This window comes from Anastrepha ludens, chromosome 4, assembly GCF_028408465.1.
Source record: "Anastrepha ludens isolate Willacy chromosome 4, idAnaLude1.1, whole genome shotgun sequence".
In the NCBI taxonomy this organism is placed as follows: Eukaryota; Metazoa; Arthropoda; class Insecta; order Diptera; family Tephritidae; genus Anastrepha; species Anastrepha ludens.
The window spans coordinates 16588948-16607837 of record NC_071500.1 but is presented as its reverse complement, the minus strand read 5'-3'; the positions used below and the strand labels follow the sequence as shown (position 1 = coordinate 16607837).

The following is an 18890-nucleotide window of genomic DNA, read 5'->3' as shown; positions in this document are numbered from 1 at the left end:
AACGTTGAAGTCTTCCCCGAATCAAGCCAAAATAATACCTCTCCAAAGCAAGATCAGAAGATCATTGATTTTGTTCTGACAAAGCCGAACTTATCATTGGGTGAAGCCGCTGCAGTTTTATGGAAAAGTGGTGTTAATGCACCCAAAGACACGATTCGTGGACGTTTCCGTACAGAAGATCTCAAATTCTGGATCACAATGAAAAAATCGCTGCTATCATTATCACACATTTAAATCAGACTTGCACGGGTTAGTGCAAATTCGGAACGGAAAGGATATTCCCTTTTGGTAGAATAGTTGCATACGTCAGAGCTGGTCCTCGCTGATAAGCGACAATTTCAACGAACTGTTAAACATCCAGTTAAGTTGCATGTTTTGGGTGCTTCTCTGAAAAATAATTTAGCCATTTGTGGTTATCGGCAATTTAAATGCAGTTTTGATGAATTAAATTTACCAAAAAGCATCATTGCGTCAGCTGCGAAGATATTTGGAAGAACTAGCCAACCTTGGATTGCACAAAAATACAACGATTCCAAGCATCGAAGCCGAAGTTGTGTAGAGCGGAAACAGCAAAATGGGATTGAAATGTTTCACTGGCCTTCACAGTCGCCCGATGCCAACCCTATTGAAAATGTTTGGGCAATAGTTAAGCAAAAACTCAAAGAAAAGCAAGTATGAAGGGTCAAACACTTATTATGGCGAATTCGACTGATTTGGTGCCAATTACCTCCACAACCACAGAAATTAGCACAAAATATTTGCTTAGCAGCCAGCGTTGGGCTAGTGCGGAAACGTGCAAAATCGTGATAACGTGTTGGCCACGGTTGAATTGGGGGAGCTCGAGAAAACTTCTAAGGCTAACAAAGCCGCAGCTCTCGTATTTGGTAGGCACCATTACCGAGCACTGTACGTGAGATGTACATGCGGTGAGACTTGGGATTGATTTAAGTCTTTGCTGCAGCAGCTGTTTGGAGGGTGAGAAAAAAATCATCCGAGCCTTTTCTGGGCTCCCACTTGTTTGCTACACCTGCTGATATTACGGGTTTATGTATCACAAACCTGGTGAATTTCATCAGTTACTTGAAGCGGTTAATCCCAGGTGAAGTCCAAAATAAACAAGACTGGCGTCATAAAAAGGTTTTTGATGGCGTCATCTTCTAAATGAGTTAGTGCGTTGGAAGCTACATCCCTAGCTGACTTCCAGTGAAAGCTTGATGACATTCGGTTCCCTGGAAGCGAAGTTATTGCGTCTAAAGTGTCAGTTTGTCTATGTCGTTGGTACAAAAATGAGTTTCGAACAAAGAGCTAATATAAAATTTTATTTCATTCTCGATTTATTAATCTAATTTGATTTTGAAATTTTGGAAATTGAATAAAATTAAATAAAAATAAAAAAAAAAAAAAAAAAAAAAAAACAGTGTGGTCACGTTAGAACAGTCGCTTGTGTAGTATTTTGTGTCAATCTGAAATAACACTCGTTCAAGTGTAATTTTTACGTGCCAAGGTGCCACCAATTTTTAATTCAAATACTCTTTATAACAACGGTTAAAAACTAATTTGCTTATTTGTGACAAACCACTATGGAAGAAGACCCCGAAAGGGGCAGAAGTAACTACTTCGCCATCTTAGGCGAAGAACCAAAAACTAAACGAAAAGCCTACAACGTCAGCAATCACTATGACTTTCCAGCGTTAAAATCTATCAAACCCGCAAGTACCCAACAAAACTTATCATGTCCAAAATTTTTATTAATAAAAAGCAAAACAGAGAAATCAATTAAAGCCTACAATATTTTCGCAGTCAACAAAGCACTAGAATCGATAACAACTGAAAAACCTTTAGAAATATCATTCACTAAAGAAGGAGACTTACTTATTCTGGTTAAAACTCAACAACAGGCGAATAAATTCCTTAAAGCAACACAATTATCTAATATTTGCAATATATCTGTCTCCCTTCACCCAACGCTCAATATCTCAAAAGGTGTAATATACTCCGGAGTATTAAAAGATTTAAGCGAAGATGAAATCGTAGAAGGTTTGAAACAGCAAGGTGCAGTAGAATGCAAAAAAATCAAAAAACTCACCAATACCCCTCTGCACATCGTTTCCTTCAGCACCTATAGCCCACCAAAAGAAGTGAACGTAGGATGGCTTAAAATAAAAGTCGAACCATATATCCCATCTCCTATGCAATGTAAAAACTGCTTCATTATTGGTCACATAGCTAAACATTGTACCTCTGAAGCAAAATGCAATGTATGCTCATCTAGCATTCACTACTCCACGCCTTGTTCAAAAGTTTTGTGCATAAACTGCAAACATAATCATCGTTCAAACAACAAACAATGTCCGACGTATAGAAAAAGGCAAGATATAATAAAACATAAAATTGTAAATAAATGCTCTTTTAAGGAAGCTATTGAGCCAGTCAACAAATTCAACACAGACTACCGTAAAAATGTACCTGAAGAGAGCGTTGAAGAAGCAATTAAAAAAAGAATTAAGGAACCTCAAACAACAAAAAAGGAATACAACAACTATGTAAAACTCAACTCAACAACTACAATCCGTTCCCAGAGCGTAAGCTGCAAATCAAATAACAAAGAAAGTACAGATCAATTATCAACCAACTCTGCACTAACATCAACCCAATTACACTTAGACCCAAATCTTTCACAACTTTATGAACAATACAAATTTATTAGTCAGTCCAATAATTTAACAAACACACCAATGACCACAAACATGCCACTCACTAACATAGACTCAACAAATTCTACAATAGAAGACAGTGAAACAATGCAACAAAACTAAATCACCTATAGATTTTATCGTTATACGTTAGAAGAGTAAGTACAATTTAAATTTCAATATGGTACTTAAAGTTCTCCAGTGGAACATTAATGGATACCTCAACAATTATAATGAATTATGCTTACTATTAAAAGAAAATAACTATAAAATCGTAGCAATCCAAGAAACCCATATTAAGGAAAGTCCTTCCACAAGATTTATACCCAAAAATTTCTCTATGTATGGTAAGAGTAATATTACAACAGAAGAAAATGCAAAACGTGGAATCGCTGTTCTTATTGCTGATAATATTGAATATACTCCTTTTGAGCTACACACTCAGTTACTTGCAATCGCAATCAAGATAAAATCCAAAATCAATTTTACTCTACTAAACATATATTCACCACCAAACGAGCAAATTGCTGAGCATAATTTACACGAACTCACTTCACAAATAAATGGACCTATGCTAATTGTAGGTGATCTAAATGCTTGGAGCCCGTTATGGGGATCTCCAAGGTTTAACAATAAGGGCAAAAATGTCTCCAAATTTATTGAAAATACTAACCTCATCATCTTAAACGACAAAAGTCCTACAAATTGGTCCACTCACCTTACACTCACACACATTGATATTTCCATGTGCACTCCACCACTAAACATTGCATCTAGCTGGAAAGTAAACGAGGAACTTTGTGGGAGTGACCATTTTCCTATCAGCATAACACTATTTAACATGGCCTCAAACACGACATACCACACTCCCAAAAAATTTATATTAAAAAATGCAAACTGGGCCCAATACCATATGCGCTTGACAAACGACCTGGAAAACTTGAGAATCGATTCAATGAATCCAAACAAAGCCGCTGCGATCCTTACCAAAAAAATTAAGCAAAGCGCATACAATACAATTCCTATGTCTACCAATAAGAAAAGAAAATTTTCAACATATTGGTGGAATGATACCTTGCATGATCTTAGAAAAAAAAAGCAAGACCTCTGGAAACTAGTCAAACATCACCCCACCACTGAAAATGTCCTAAATTATAAAAAGGCAAATGCTAAATTCAAACGAGAAACGAAAATTTCTAAACGTGTGGCTTTCACAAATTTCACTAAGGATATAAACTGCAATACTCCATCAAAAGTCCTTTGGAACAAAGTGAACTTACTCTTCGGGCACCGCCCATCTAACTTAATTCACTCTACTGAAAAAGATGACAAATTATCTACATCTAACTCCCTCGAAATAGGTGATTCGCTGGCAAAAGCATGGTCTAACTACTCAAAAGACACTAATTTTTCAGCTCAGTTCACAGGACAAAAAAATCGTTATAAAAACCCAATAAGCATGGTCTATCAACTAAGTAAAAAGGCGAAAGCTTTAGAAGAGCCCTTCACATTGCAAGAACTCGATGGATGCCTAGCTTCACAAAAAGGAAAAACACCTGGCCAAGATAATATCCCCTATGAGTTTATAAAACAACTTCCTTCAGTTGGCAAGCTCAAGTTATGTGAACTTTACAACCTCATTTACAATACACACACTATACCACAACAATGGAAAATTGCCCTTGTTGTACCCATACCGAAACCAAACAATCCAAAAAACCTGACAGAAGGTTATAGGCCTATTTCCCTTCTATCTTGCCTATCAAAAACCATAGAAAAAATGGTATCTCGGAGGCTTATGTGGTATCTTCACACAAATAAGTTGCTGTCAAGTAACCAAACCGCTTTTAAGTCCGGAACCAACACATTAAACGCATTACTTCGCTTAGATGAATACATAACCAATAGTATTTCCAGCAGAAACCACACGTCCCTTATATCCATAGACATGGAAAAGGCATTCGATAGAGTTGGCTTACACTCCATAATGGATCAACTTTTAGCTTGGAAGTTAGGCCCAAAAATAATAAATTACATTAAAAACTTTATGCTAAATCGAAAATTCCGGGTTAAAGCAAACCAAATTATAACAGATTGTTGGCCTCTGGAAAATGGTTTACCGCAAGGTTCCCCCCTCTCTGTCACTCTCTTTTTAGTTGCCTTTGACAAACTCAGTCGAGTAATCAATGAGAACAAATATTTCAATCATGTCTTATATGCAGATGATTTATGTATATATGCCAAAGTACAAGATATAACGACGTTCCAATCAAAATTCAATAGCCTTTTAGTAGAAATAACAAACTGGTGCAACATCAGCGGAGCTAAGATATCCATAGCCAAATCTAATCATTTACATATATGCAACAGACATACTTGCAAAAGTTTTTTCGTAAACACAGAAGATACACACATAAAAAATGTTACATCACTTAAAATATTAGGTATATTTCTTAACAACAAATACAACTGGAATGATCACACAAACTTTTTGCACAAGTCACTACAAAACAGACTTAATATAATAAAATGTTTAAGCAACATCAGACTTGAAAGTAATACAAATGCACTACTTAATATTGTGAGAGCTACCATTCTCTCGAAAATCGATTATGGATTATCTCTATACGGTGCTACATCCCAAACAAATATTTCTAAAATTTCATCTATATACCATTCTGCGATTCGTCTGGCGTTAGGCGCTTTTCGCACCACTCCCATCCTCAACATTCTCGCCGAAGCGGGATTTCCGCTAATAAAAGATAGAATCAGTTATATATCCGGACGAACGGCAATCAAACTAACACAAAATGATGACCCTGCCTTAAAATCAATAGTAAAAAACAGGCTGAAACGAAAACGAAAATCACGTAAAAAACCAGCAATAGAAAGGCTAATAGAGATTGCGAAACAGCTTGACATGCCGTTGGAAAACAATATCACCTCCAACATAAAGAATCCTCCATGGACACTACCGACGAACAGCATTCTACTACAGTTAACACAATATAAAAAAGAAATAACTCCGGTGTCCGTATTTCTGCAAAACTTTCAACGCATACCCAACAATTACCATAATTGGTCCACACTATATACTGAAGGGTCGAAAAATGAAGATGTACTCGCCTTCAGCATTGTTAATGAAAATGCAACACTATCTTCTGCCTTATTACCATATTATGCATCCGTTTTCACAGCCGAAGCAACTGCCATCTATAACGCCTGTAAAATAGCAGAAAAAAACGGAGGAAAATGGCTTATCTGCAGTGACTCACTATCAACTTTGACTTCAATAAAAAATTTAAACAACAACGATATATTGATATCTCAAATCAGAGATACGCTAATTTCAAACCCTGAAAAAATAAAGTTGTTTTGGATCCCTAGCCATATTGGAATACGTGGTAACACCTTAGCAGACGCAGCAGCAAAACTTGCCACTAAGTCGCCGTTATACACAATATACAGTTTTAACAAGGTCGACCTAAAAAACGCAACTAACAAAGCAAATCGACAACAAATGTTACAACGATGGCAAAACATAAACCATTATTATAAATGCATTAATCCAAGCTTCAACCCTCCAATCTTCCCAGCAACAACCACAAGGCGAAACACGCTTATTTATACCCGTTTTCGGCTTGGACATACACGCCTGACCCACAGCCACCTCTTTCAAAACAACAACCTACAAAACCACGTTTGTCAATTCTGCAACGAAGAGACTCTTTCTATCCAACACATCGTTACAAATTGTGAAGCATTACATTCAATAAGACAATCAATATCAAGCCACACAATAGAAGAACTTCTGTCCGAAGTTAACGCAGAAAACATTAAAAGTTTTATACACTTTATTTACAAAATTAATTTGTATTTTGAAATCTAAATTATACACGAATATTATTATATAAATACGTATGTTACGTAAAGCAGATGGCCTAGTCGCTAATGCTTTTTAATTTCATTGTGATTGTAATTCATTACTTTTTCAATTTTCTAATAAAAAAAAAAAAAAAATTTATTTCAAAATCAGTAAAACCTTTACTGAAACATTTGAATTGGTGAAAAAAGTTTATAGCAATGATCGTGCTAGAGTTCGAGAGCGGTTTACACCTTTCAGTGATGGTTGTGAGGGCATAATTGACAATGAACATATTGGCCGCCCAAAATCAGTAAAAACATCGATTTATCGCAATTTAACTGATCATTTGGGCTTACGAAAGGTCTGTGCACATTTCATTCCGCACAAGTTAACTGAGGACCAAAAATTGCTCAGAATTCAACATTCGAAAGAGGCGGGAAAAGACGGAAACTTCCTTTCTTCTTCTTCTGAATTAGTGCGATAACCACTCAAGCGATTTTGGCCGAGTTCAACAAAGCGCGCCAGTCGTTTCTTTCTCGTGCTAACCGGCGCCAATTGGACACACCAAATGAAGCCAAGTCCTGCTCCACCTGATCTTTCCAACGCAGAAGAGACCTTCCCCTTCCTCTGCTACCACCAGCTGGTACCGCTTCGAACACTTTCAGAGCCGGAGCGTTTGTATCCATTCGGACGACTTGACCCATCCAACGTAGCCGCTGGATCTTTATTCGCTGCGCTATGTCTATGTCGTCGTAAAGCTCATACAGCTCATTGTTCCATCGCCTGCTATATTCGCCGTTGCCAACGCGCAAAGTTCCAAGAATCTTACCCGGAATTTTTCTCTCAAACACTCTAAGCGTCGCTTCATCGGATGTTGTCATCGTCCACGCTTCTGCGCCATACGTTAGGACGGGCATGATGAGAGTCTTGTAGAGTGTTAGTTTTGTTCGTCGAGAGAGGACTTTACTTAGTCCAAAGTAGCACTTGTTGGCAACAGAGATTCTACGTTGGATTTCAAGGCTGACATTGTTATCGGTGTTAATGCTGGTTCCTAAGTATGCGAATTCCTTTACAACCTCGAAATATTCGAAGTAAAAATTATACTACCACTTTTCCTTTCAAAATTTAATATTCTTATTTTTCAGAACTCGTCCTACAAAGCTTATGTCCAAATTAATACTTGTTGGTATTTGGCTAGTAGCGTTCATTTTTGCTACGCCGTGTGCCATAGCCTTCCGTGTGGAATTAGAGCACGAACGTTACCGAGGTAAATAATTATTATTAAATTCATTTTTATACCCGCATGCACTTTTGCACTTGGCTATTATGAATTTGTTCACAGTTGTATGTATGTGGCAGAACAAAGAAATCATGTATGTACTCGTACATATTTCAATGAAACTTTTGGCAAGATAAGTTTGCATTGGAAATGGACGAAATCGGTTAGCAGCCATACGCACATCCCATATAACGGTTACTAACGAATGTCATATCTATGTTGTAAATCAAGCAAAATTACTAAAATCTTGTACAGGTAATGAACTCAATACTGCCCAAGTAAAATTTTGAAAAAAAATGGGCAGGTAAATGCTTAAAACTCTCCCAAAAATTAGTGGACGTTTTGCTGCCCTCCTTGTTTAGATATGGCATATCGAGAGAACTTCTATGGCGAACAAAGCAACGAATTTGGTATTTATCCTCACCGGACACTGTCCGTTACGTGTCCATGCGGTAAGGCTTCGCATTGTGTCAAGCCCTTTCTGCAGAAGCTGTGTTGAGGGTGAGGTGGAATCATCTCAGCACCTTCTTCTCAGCTACCCTACTCTCGTTGGGCAAAGGTTTAAGCATCTGGGGTCTTACCTTTTTGCTATACCAGCTCATATTGCGGACTTAAATATCATAAGTCTGGTGAAATTTATCAGCAGCTTGAAGCGGTTAACCCACTCGTTGGTCGTCATCCTCGAATCCTCTGATACAAGCCCAAGATTCTGTCTGGTTCCTCTCCCTTTCCTATTTCCCTCCTCTCCCCCTGTATGGTATCACAGCGGACAAATTTTTTTTTTTTTCTAGTGGTCCCTTCGCAAGGGCAGCCATTTAACCTAACCCCTTTGACAACTGTCAGGGGGATGCCTCTGACCGGATAGGAGATCCCTGAGGCCAATTCAGTCGATCCCTTCCTGGCAAGAAACATGTGTTTTTTTGTCTTGGAACCCAGATCAGAGAAATGTTACCTGCAAACCCATGAGATTTCATCTACTCCTTACAGAAGTTGACTAATTTGGATCTGGTCTATGACGTCGTCAGAGCTATGATCGAGACTTGACTACAGGAAAAAATGCTAATATCTCTCTCGCTCCCACATTCCCTAAACATTTTGCATGCCTGCAGGACCGTAAAGACTTCTGTTTGAAAAACACTAGCAGTATTCGGCAGTCTAAAGGAGATAGATAAATTGGCTGGCTCATTTAGAGAAAACCCCTGCTCTGACTCTCGACAGACCTCTGCAAGCTTGGGAGCAGATTTTCCCCTCGATCCAATCCAGCCTATTTGGAAAGATTTCCCTAGCACGACCCTCAAACTCCACGTAGCGAATGGAGAGGTTTGTTCGAAGTTCAGAAAAATACTGTGTGAACTGCCTGAAAATGTTACTATGTTCCTTGAGAGATGTCCTCCAGAGGCCAACCTCCTTTAACCAGATTGCGGGATGGAAATGACGTAAAAGTCGACGCGAAGTAAGGCCAAATCGACATTGAGGGCTGCACTGGGACAAATTCTACATGTTCCGGTGATGCCAATACAAGCAGCCCTTTGCACTCTCCCCAGTTTGGTGCTATTATAGCCCTTCCGAAGAGCTTATGTAAGTATGTAAATATTATTGCGGGCAAATAAAAACCACTTCCACTCCGTATGTTTCAACACCCAATTTCCGTCCGTTCATCTGAAGTTACCGACTATACCTCGCACTGTCTATGAGTTTGTTTGATTTCAGAACTTAACAGCCAGTCCAAATTGAATTATACGAAAATGTGCGCGGGTATATAAAATTCGGTCCGTACCGAATTTAGGCTTTCCTACTTCTTAATTTTCTATTTGCTGATGTTTCCTAGAAAACGGAAAAGTATTCAACATTACACGACCATTTTGCATGAATAAAAATCTCTCCGAGGCACAATTACAAACGTATCGCTATGCGTTGGTGTTTATGCAATATTTGGTACCATTTTGCGTCATTAGTTTCGTTTACATACAAATGGCTGTGAAGTTGTGGGGTACGCGGGCGCCTGGCAATGCACAGGATACGCGCGATATAACACTTTTGCGGAACAAAAAGAAGGTAAGCCTGGCATAATGGAAGTTGTTATTTGTATTGTATAAATTTACATATCGGAGCGCATTTCCGCTTATACAAACCATCATTTCTTCACATTTTTCAAGTTGTATAATAAAAATAGTCTTATAATTATTATTAAAGCATGAAAAAGTAGGCACTTTTATGCAAAGATATTCTGTCAAAAAAGCTGGAAATTGGTAAGTTAAAAGGTCCGTTTCAAAGGTCCGTTTCAAAGGATAAGCAAAATTAGAGAACAAAACGTGAAAGAAATAGTATTACTCGGTAGTTGACAGAGCAGCTCATCGAGAAAAGCCAGATTTATAGAAAAATAAGTCATGCATTCACACCACTATAAGGAAACACTTCACAAAACGATTTATGTGAACGAGTTTTCATGGTGTGGAGAATGCAGAGGTGTGGCCAACGCCAGACCGTTGACCGACTCTCAGCGTATTTGAAGAAATCAGCTGATTTGCTTACGTCATGCGGGTTGCCATGGCAGTATGCTTACCAAAATACTGAGGTTGTGTTGGTGATATACGTTAAAAAAATAAAAAAGAACCTAGGCAGAACTTACTTCGTTGCTATCTGCCAAACTACTCATTGGAAGAGTGCGTGAATAGGCACGAAATGAGCGGACAGAATGCTGCTGACGAGTCTCTAGTGCCAATGGTGTGACCCAAGGATGATAGATACCAGGTTTGCTCGTTACATATAGTGAAAAAAAATGTTCTGATTGGAACTTTCGTTCGTTTTGTGTTTCATAAAATTTAGCTTTAGCTTAGTGAAACACAAAACGAATGACGTCAGCATATCTGTCGAAATCGCTTTGAGCCGAATAACGGTCTGCAAGGTAGTACACCTCTAAAAATCTTTTCACCATGGGTGTGACCAATATCAGACCGTTAGATGACTTTCAGCGAATTTGACAGAATCAGTTGATAGGCTGACGTAACAGGGGTAGTGATCGGTTTGTTTACGAAAAAAAACTAAGGGTGTGTTAGTGATATACCGAAAAAATTAGTACAATCTTACTTCGTTGCCGTCTGAACGACGCCATGACTAGACGCGTGTGTGAATTCATGTGAAATGATTGTGCGTAATTCGGCTGGCGAATAACACCGTCACATGACAGCCGAAGTTCTCCTCACAATTTTGTTTTTCATCATAGTTATTAGCCAAACCTGGTCATCTCTCATCCTTGCCTAGTGGCGAAGTTTCTCTCACAAATTTGCTTCGCATGGCCAGCCCTGGTAGTCTGTCATCCTTGATAGTTTCTTGTCAAGAACTCAATGCATATCATCAAACAGTTATCGAATTCATGGCTCCAGTTTAAGCTGCAATAAGTAGTGCCGTAGCCATAACCATAACCGCAACATTTCAGCATTTGTCGATTAGTCATGCCGTAACCCTAAACAGCTGATATTGAAGTAGAATTAATGGCAGCATTTGCATTTTATCATGAAAACACGGGTAGTTTTGCACTAAGTTAATTAATTTTTCGTCATTTATTTCTAATATAAAATTTTTTATCGCAAATAATATATCAAAACAAATTTTAAGAATTTCACAGCTGCTTACGGTTACTGGGAAAAACCAAATTTCAATAGATACGGCTAAGGCCACGACTATGGTTACGGCGTTATGGTGCGGCACCAATTATAGTTCACAGTGATGCCCATATGCATGAGCGGCACAGCTGATTGCTATGGATACAGTTAGGGCTAAGGTACAGCACCATTAATCGCAGCTGATCATATCACGGTGATCATATCACACCAGCAATGCATCGATTTCTTCATCCTCTTTTAAGACGGCCACTTTAAAATATCCTACTTTTGCTATTCACTCACTAGAACATACCGATGTTTTGCTATATTTACTTTACTTAAGAACCGGCATTGTTTTGTTTTGAAGATAATAAATAAGTCGCTACGGTTCAGTGCTCATTTTGCTAATAAAAATATAGTAAAGTGTATTTAATTGATTCCTAAACGCGGTGGCATTCCATAGCGAAGCTAAAAAATCCTGAGTTCACTCATTTATTTATTTTTTTTTTAGGTTGGGGAATAAGTTCGTAGCGTTTGACCGAAGACTTTTATTTAAACAAAAAACAATAATTATATCAATAAGTTAATCAACTATATATTCGCAGTTGCTGTTCACAACCTCTTCACCCTTCTTGGCCAATTTGTTGGTGGCGTTCCGCCAAAAATCGCCTGGTGTGGTATCAAAGAAGTTGCTGAGCCAGTAAGGACCTCTTTATTATCGAAGGCAACGCCCTTCATACGGTGCAGAGCTCCCTTCACAGGAAGCGGAAAAGATGGTAATCAGTCGGTGAAATGTTCGGAGAATTCGGCGGATGCTAGAATACCCCCCACTTGAGCTTCTGGAGTGCGACCTTGATGACTTGTGCAACAATGGGCTTGGTGTTGTCGCGAAGGAGTATAGTTTGACCATGTTGATGAGGTATTTGCAGTCGAATAGCTTCATTCACGCGGTGTATCTGTGCAAAGTAGAGCTCCAAGTTGATCGTGCCATTCTTCTCGAGCTTTTTCCAGTGTACCATGCCCTCTCAGTCCCACCAAGCACATTTCATAATCTTCTATGGATGAAGACTCTTCCTGACTCTCAGCGTTGGGGTACCTCTTGGAGCCATCCATTACTTTCTTTACTTTATATTGATGTACGAGTATTGGCACCATTTCTCATCTCCCATGACGATTTGGTACAAAACCCATTGTTTATCATCGCGTGTTGCTCGATGCCGAGCGAGATCCTGAGACAAAATTTGAGGCGACTTTCTTTTGTGTTTTTTGTTAAACTCGCGGGGCACACAGGCTCACAATTTTTCGGTAAATCCCATTGAATGAAGGTGGTTGAGAATCGTTTTATGATCGTAGTTCATTTTTTCCGCCAATTTACGACTGGTTTGGCGACCGTTCTCCTTCAAAAGTGATTTGAGACGTTCTTCATTCAGAACTCAGAAGGCTTTCCGCTGTGGAACGTGCCATCCGCGTCAAAGTCGCCATTTTTGAACTTTGCAAACCATTTCCCTGCTGTAAGCCCGCCTATGACACCTTCCCCATACACGTGGCAAATGTCCCCGGCTGCTTCGGTAGCTTTAGCAGCTTTCTGACCTCGATGAAAAGCAATGAAGAGAGAGAGCAGGTATCGAAAATGTTCAGTTTTGCTTGCTGGGTATTCTATTTTTAAATTAAATAAAAAATTTAAGTACTCAAAATGAAATAAAAAATTCAATTACTCAAAAATTCAATTAACATAGCAGAAAGCAGAAAGAGTTCTATCGAATGAATACTTACCCTTTTCCAAACAGCAAACAAATGGTTGTAAATTAAAAGAAAATATAAAAAGGCCACGAACTTATTCTCCATTCAATACATATTTACTTATGCTCCTAACCACATATGTTTAAATGTGATTTTTACCTATTTTCCCCCATTCTTCGTTATGTTTTGTCGGTCATTTCCTTTCGCATTTGAGCTGAACTTCCATTTAGTTTCTATCATATTTCCTAATGTTTCCACAGGTCATAAAAATGCTTATAATCGTTGTGGTCGTATTCGGTCTTTGTTGGCTACCTCTGCAGCTGTACAACATTCTTTATGTAACCTTCCCGGAGATTAATGAATACCATTTTATAAGTATAATTTGGTTTAGCTGTGATTGGCTGGCGATGAGTAATAGCTGCTACAATCCCTTCATTTATGGAATTTATAACGTGAGTAGCCAAAAGTGAAAATGTTTACGTATAATTTACAAGTTTTGGTTTGCTTCCTTTTTGATTAGCGCACGAAAATAGATTTATGGGGAGCAACCGTTTTATTATTACACTTTGTTTTTTTTTTTTTTTTTTTTTGTGAGCAAGATTTGTGCTAAAATGTGCGTAGTTACATATAAACTGGGGTTGCGGTGAATTCATGACTGGTTGAAAAATTAACCAACTATCTCTCCTACAATTCCAGTTTTGCTAATTGTTGCTAATTGAGAGTTGCTAACTGGAATAATTTCCATTTGGTTTTCTAAATACAGTGAGACTTATTCGTATAAACGCACTCTTAATATTAGTTTTACTACTTTTTCTCTCTTTTCTCAATGCATTGCTCACAACAACTTCCATCTCATACGAGTATTATTTGTGAATCTAAGGCATGTTTAGTAAAAGTTTCGTTGTTGTTGTTGTTATACTTAAATCATTGCTTTTTAAGGGGTTACATACGGTTAAAAGGCCGAAAATAGCGAATTTTCCAGAATATTTTCCGAGAAAACTTTTATATTTATTGATCTAAAAATTTGTACAGGTATTATCTTTAACTGTATTTTAAGTCTTAATATTAGTAAAAATACTTATTTGGAAAGCAGCTGCAGCTGATCTCCGGAAGCTCCTCTTAAAAAGGACATTTTGCGGTGACCACTATATCTCTGAACTGGATCCAAAACCAAAAAACCAAACAGATTTCGTTAAAACAATGTTAAATCTGGTAATTAATCGAAGGAATAAGAAAAATAATTTTTTTTCGACAAAATGGTGGTTTGTCAAAAAAACAAATCGATTTTGACCAAAATTTCGACCTTAAATTGTTTATAAATATATCTTTATATATATATAAATATTTGTCGGTGAGCAAAAATCTTCTAATAATTACTAAAAGCTATATTTAAGAAGTTCGTGTTAAAATTTGAGACTTTTCGGTTTCGCCGTTTTCGAGTAATGTTGGGCACCGACTTTGAAGACGCCATTTTGAGAAAAACGCGCTGCCGCTCTTGTACTTTCAAGCACTCTGAAAAGCCTTTTCAAATTTGCGTGTAACATCAAAAATATTCATCGGAACGATATTAAATTATGTTCATTAAAAACAAAAAAATTTAAAAAATCAATTTTTTGATTTACTTAAATATAATTAATACTTACCCTTAAATATCATACTAAAAATAAGAACATATTCGTCTAAACGCTTCAACTTAATTTTTAATATAGATATATTTACAGAATTTTTAGTCAGTAATTAGTTTAGTTTAGTCCTCCATTTTTATTAATAACTTTAAAAATACATTTTGACATTGATTTTGCAGCAAAGTACGCCCAAATCTTCGCAAGCCTCCAAACTAGCCAATTTGAGCTCTAGTACAGTCTTATACTGGTGTCCTTGCGCTTTTCGTCCATAAATTTTGAGCGAAATGCACCCCCGAAGTTCTAACTAGTGATATGGTGTGCTCTTCAAACCATTTCAACGATTCTTTGCAAACGTGAATGGCAGCGTTATATTGTTGGAAAATATTGTTTTCATCCATTTTATGATCTAAAAATTAGATGAGAGCATCGTCCGAGAATTCCGCGTATATTTTAAAATTAATATTGTTCGACACACAGCAAATATTTGCATTTTACACACATAACGTTGCCACCACCAAAGTTTTTTTTTTGACAAACGTACGTCGTTGTTACGTTCTTTCTGGTATATCTCGTATACCGTCGTGGTAAAACGGCTCACCTTATGTGGCTATCCACGGCTCAAGCCATTTTTTGATGCCCTCATATAAATGGAACTGCTGGTCAGCTAGACTATGTGCCATCGATCGGAACAGGTGATAATCGGGCGGCGCAATATCTGGAGAATATGGCGGGTGGGGTGGGATTGCCCATTTCAGTGTTTCCAGGTAGCTTTTAACGGGTTTGACAACGTGAGGCCAAGCGTTGTCATGCTGTAGAATCACTTTTTCTTGCCTCTCCGCGTATTGCGAGCCGCATCAATTGAAGTCGATACCGATCCCCAGTGATGGTTTCGCTTGGTTATAACAGTTCATAATAAATAACACCAACTTGGCCCCACCAAATACATGGCATAACCTTCGCAGCGTGAATATTCGGCCGAGGCGATGACATAGAAGCATGACCGGGCAGTTCCCATGACTTTCTTTCCTTCGGATTACTGTAATGAATCCATTTTTCATCACCCATCACGATGCGATGAAGAAACCCTTTCCCTTTGTCTTTTTTGCCGCTGGAGCAGTTGTTCACAGGCGAAAAAACTACGTTCAACATCCCTTGGTTGTAACTCATGAGGAACCCAAGTCCCCTCTTTCTGTATCATTCCCAAAGCATGTAATCGCTTGGAAATGGATTAGCGTGTAACTCCTAATACTGAAGTAAGCTCTTCTTGCGTTTGACACGGATCCTCATTGAGCAATGCCTCCAATTCAGCGTTTTCGAAGGTTTTTGGCCTTCCTTTACGCGGACGGTCGTCCACATGAAAATCATCGTCTTTGAAGCGACGAAACCAATCTCGGTACGTTGTTTCATTTAAAGCAGCATCTCCATAAACTTTTTGTAGCTCTCGATAAGCTTCAGCCGCCGTATTTTTTTCGAATGAAAGAGGAAAATCAGCACTTCCCAAAATCAGACATTTTCACAAAACCAAAAGTATAGGATACCAAAACAAAATCACTAATGTGTCGAAGCAGTTCGTTTGCCAAGTGTCTAAGCTTGGTTTATGTCGTTTAGGTTATGTTAGAATCGATTAGAACACACTGCTGGCGGCATCTATTGACAAACAGCGGGACCTTAATTGCGCACCAGTACATAGCCTCTAATATAGCAAAAAAGTTGCGCTCTTAACAAAAAATGCATAAATTAAATTGTACATAACCATAACACATTTATTTAAAAAAAAGACGCACATTTTAAAGACAACTTGCCACACATACAAAGTTCTTTAAATAATTCAATAAACATTTGGTATATTATATTATTTAAATTTTTATATCCAAAGCTAGGCAACACTGCAATAGCGAGAGAGAAATTTGACTGCTGGAAGCAGAAGAACATCAACTATAACGCTATCGCGGGCAATGCAGGTGTTCAAAAATGTAAAGCTAAATAAAACTGAGTTTTATTAACTAAGTTTAAAAAAATGTATATTTTACAAATTTATAAACATTACATTTAATTAGAACAGGCGAGAGAAATGCCATGAAGGAAGAACTAAAACTTCGAGACTAGATACCAAAAAAAAACCTATTATAATTAAAGTTACGAAAATAGTAATCTGGTCATACTGGTCACCAATTGTGCTAATATGGCGTCACTCATTGGCGAATTCGCTGAGAGCAAAGTAACGATACCACGATAGACGCCTTCTCAATATTCTTTTCATCATGAGTTATGGTGCTCACACTCACCAACGTACACGTACGCCCGTATCAGCTGACACGATGACTCAAATGAACGCCCCATGTTAATTTATTCTCACCACGGTTAATGTAGTCTCCGTACCGTAGTATTGTAGATCATTGTTTCATCGTGTCAGCTGATACGGGCATACGGGCGTATGTTTACGTTGGTGAGTGTGAGCACCATTATAAGTTGTTGTGAGCAATGCATTAAGAAATAGAGAAGATATAGAAGGTATTAAAGCTAATATTAAGAGTGTATTTTATACGAGTAAGGGTAATTTTGTCTCCCCACTAATTAGTTTACTACCTCACATATAGCTGGTTTTATGCTATTTTTACCCATTTTAATAGAAACCCCAACATAACATTTAAGGAAAACTCGCAGATTACCCCACAGTACTTTGAATATCAACCGTTCTAAACAGAAATATGCAGCATCTCTCTTCTCTAACTTTTCAGGAAAAATTTAAGCGTGAATTCAACAAACGTTTCGCTACTTGTCTCTGTGGGACTCACACAGTAATAGACGGGCAAGAGCGTGCACTATCTATGCATACCCGGGCCAGTTCGATACGTTCCACCAGTTTGCCCAACTCATCCGTACGTATACGAAGTAACATGCATGGCGTTGCAGCAAGCAGCAACGGAGGAAATGTATCTCAAACGAAAATTCCAGCAATTTCTACGTCGAACAATGCCATACCACACAATAGTCTCACACATGCCAAAGATCGGGCGCACAATGATGCCAGTTGCAATGTATATTTAGATCTAACAACATTTGATTCTCAACACCACAGCAGTATTTGCAGTAATAATAACAGTATTACAAACATTTACAAAAGCCATTCGAACTATAACCACTCGAAACAAGTGGAAGCTATTCAGGATGAAAGTGAACTAGAAGTGTTGCTCTAATATAAGAAAAAAAGAAAAAAAATCAAAAGTGGTTATTGAAAAATTGCATACCTAAGAGTGCAACATCAGTGATAGCCAACAGTGGCACGCCTGCATACGACGATAATCAAAATAGGTATTATGAAAATACGAGTTTATTTTTAGCACTTCAATTCTTACTGTTAAATCAAAGCTACAAAAATGTTGCAATATTTCGTAATGTGTACTCGTATAGGGATATACATGCAATAACAATTAACATTTTAAGGCTCTTATCTAATACTTTGATTTTGTTGTAAAATTTTGAGTTGGCTTTTGCTATACAAAATCTGTGATCAAATTAAAAGGTTTTTCGTGATTTTCATAAAGTCAATACAGATTTATTTAAGTTATAAAGTTAGCATGTAAGTTTGTTACTTTTAATCAAGTTGAATCAAGGTAAGCGTAAATTTGGAAATAAAATACCTACATAAAATACAAGAAATATGTATATAATACTCTGGTATATTTATTGAGCTCTATGTACATATTATATATTATATGTATGTATGCACTCCTCACTATTTTTTTTTTTAATTTTCAACACTTCTGAATTTACAGGGGGAAAACTATTTGTTACAAGCTTTATTATTATTATAAATATTGGATTGGGGAATAAATTCACAGCGTTTTAATATTTTCTTCTATTTTACAAGGATTTTTTAGCTATTTCTGCCCTACAAAACTATGTTGATTGTATTTCTGAATTATTTAATTTTTGCTTACTTTTGAGCCTTAGAAATGGAATAGTCAGGAGGTAAAAATTCAAAAAATCAATATTTTCGACACCTGCTCTTCTTTGCTTTTCATCGAGGTCAAAAAGCTGCCCAAGCAATCGAAGCAGCCCGGGACACTTGCGACGTGTATGGAG

At 37.6% G+C, this 18890-nt stretch overlaps 1 protein-coding gene across 1 annotated transcript in view; it reads left to right on the top strand.

The window, feature by feature from the left end:
* The window catches only part of LOC128860521 (RYamide receptor-like), a 40808-nt gene extending 22395 nt beyond the window's left edge, over positions 1-18413 (top strand). Inside the window, exons 4-7 of the mRNA XM_054098107.1 lie at positions 7704-7825; positions 9666-9892; positions 13440-13631; positions 17543-18413. Coding sequence (XP_053954082.1) covers positions 7704-7825; positions 9666-9892; positions 13440-13631; positions 17543-18001 — 1000 coding nt within the window. The 3' untranslated portion in view covers positions 18002-18413. The remainder of the gene's footprint in view (positions 1-7703; positions 7826-9665; positions 9893-13439; positions 13632-17542) is intronic.
* Positions 18414-18890: the final 477 nt, after the last annotated feature.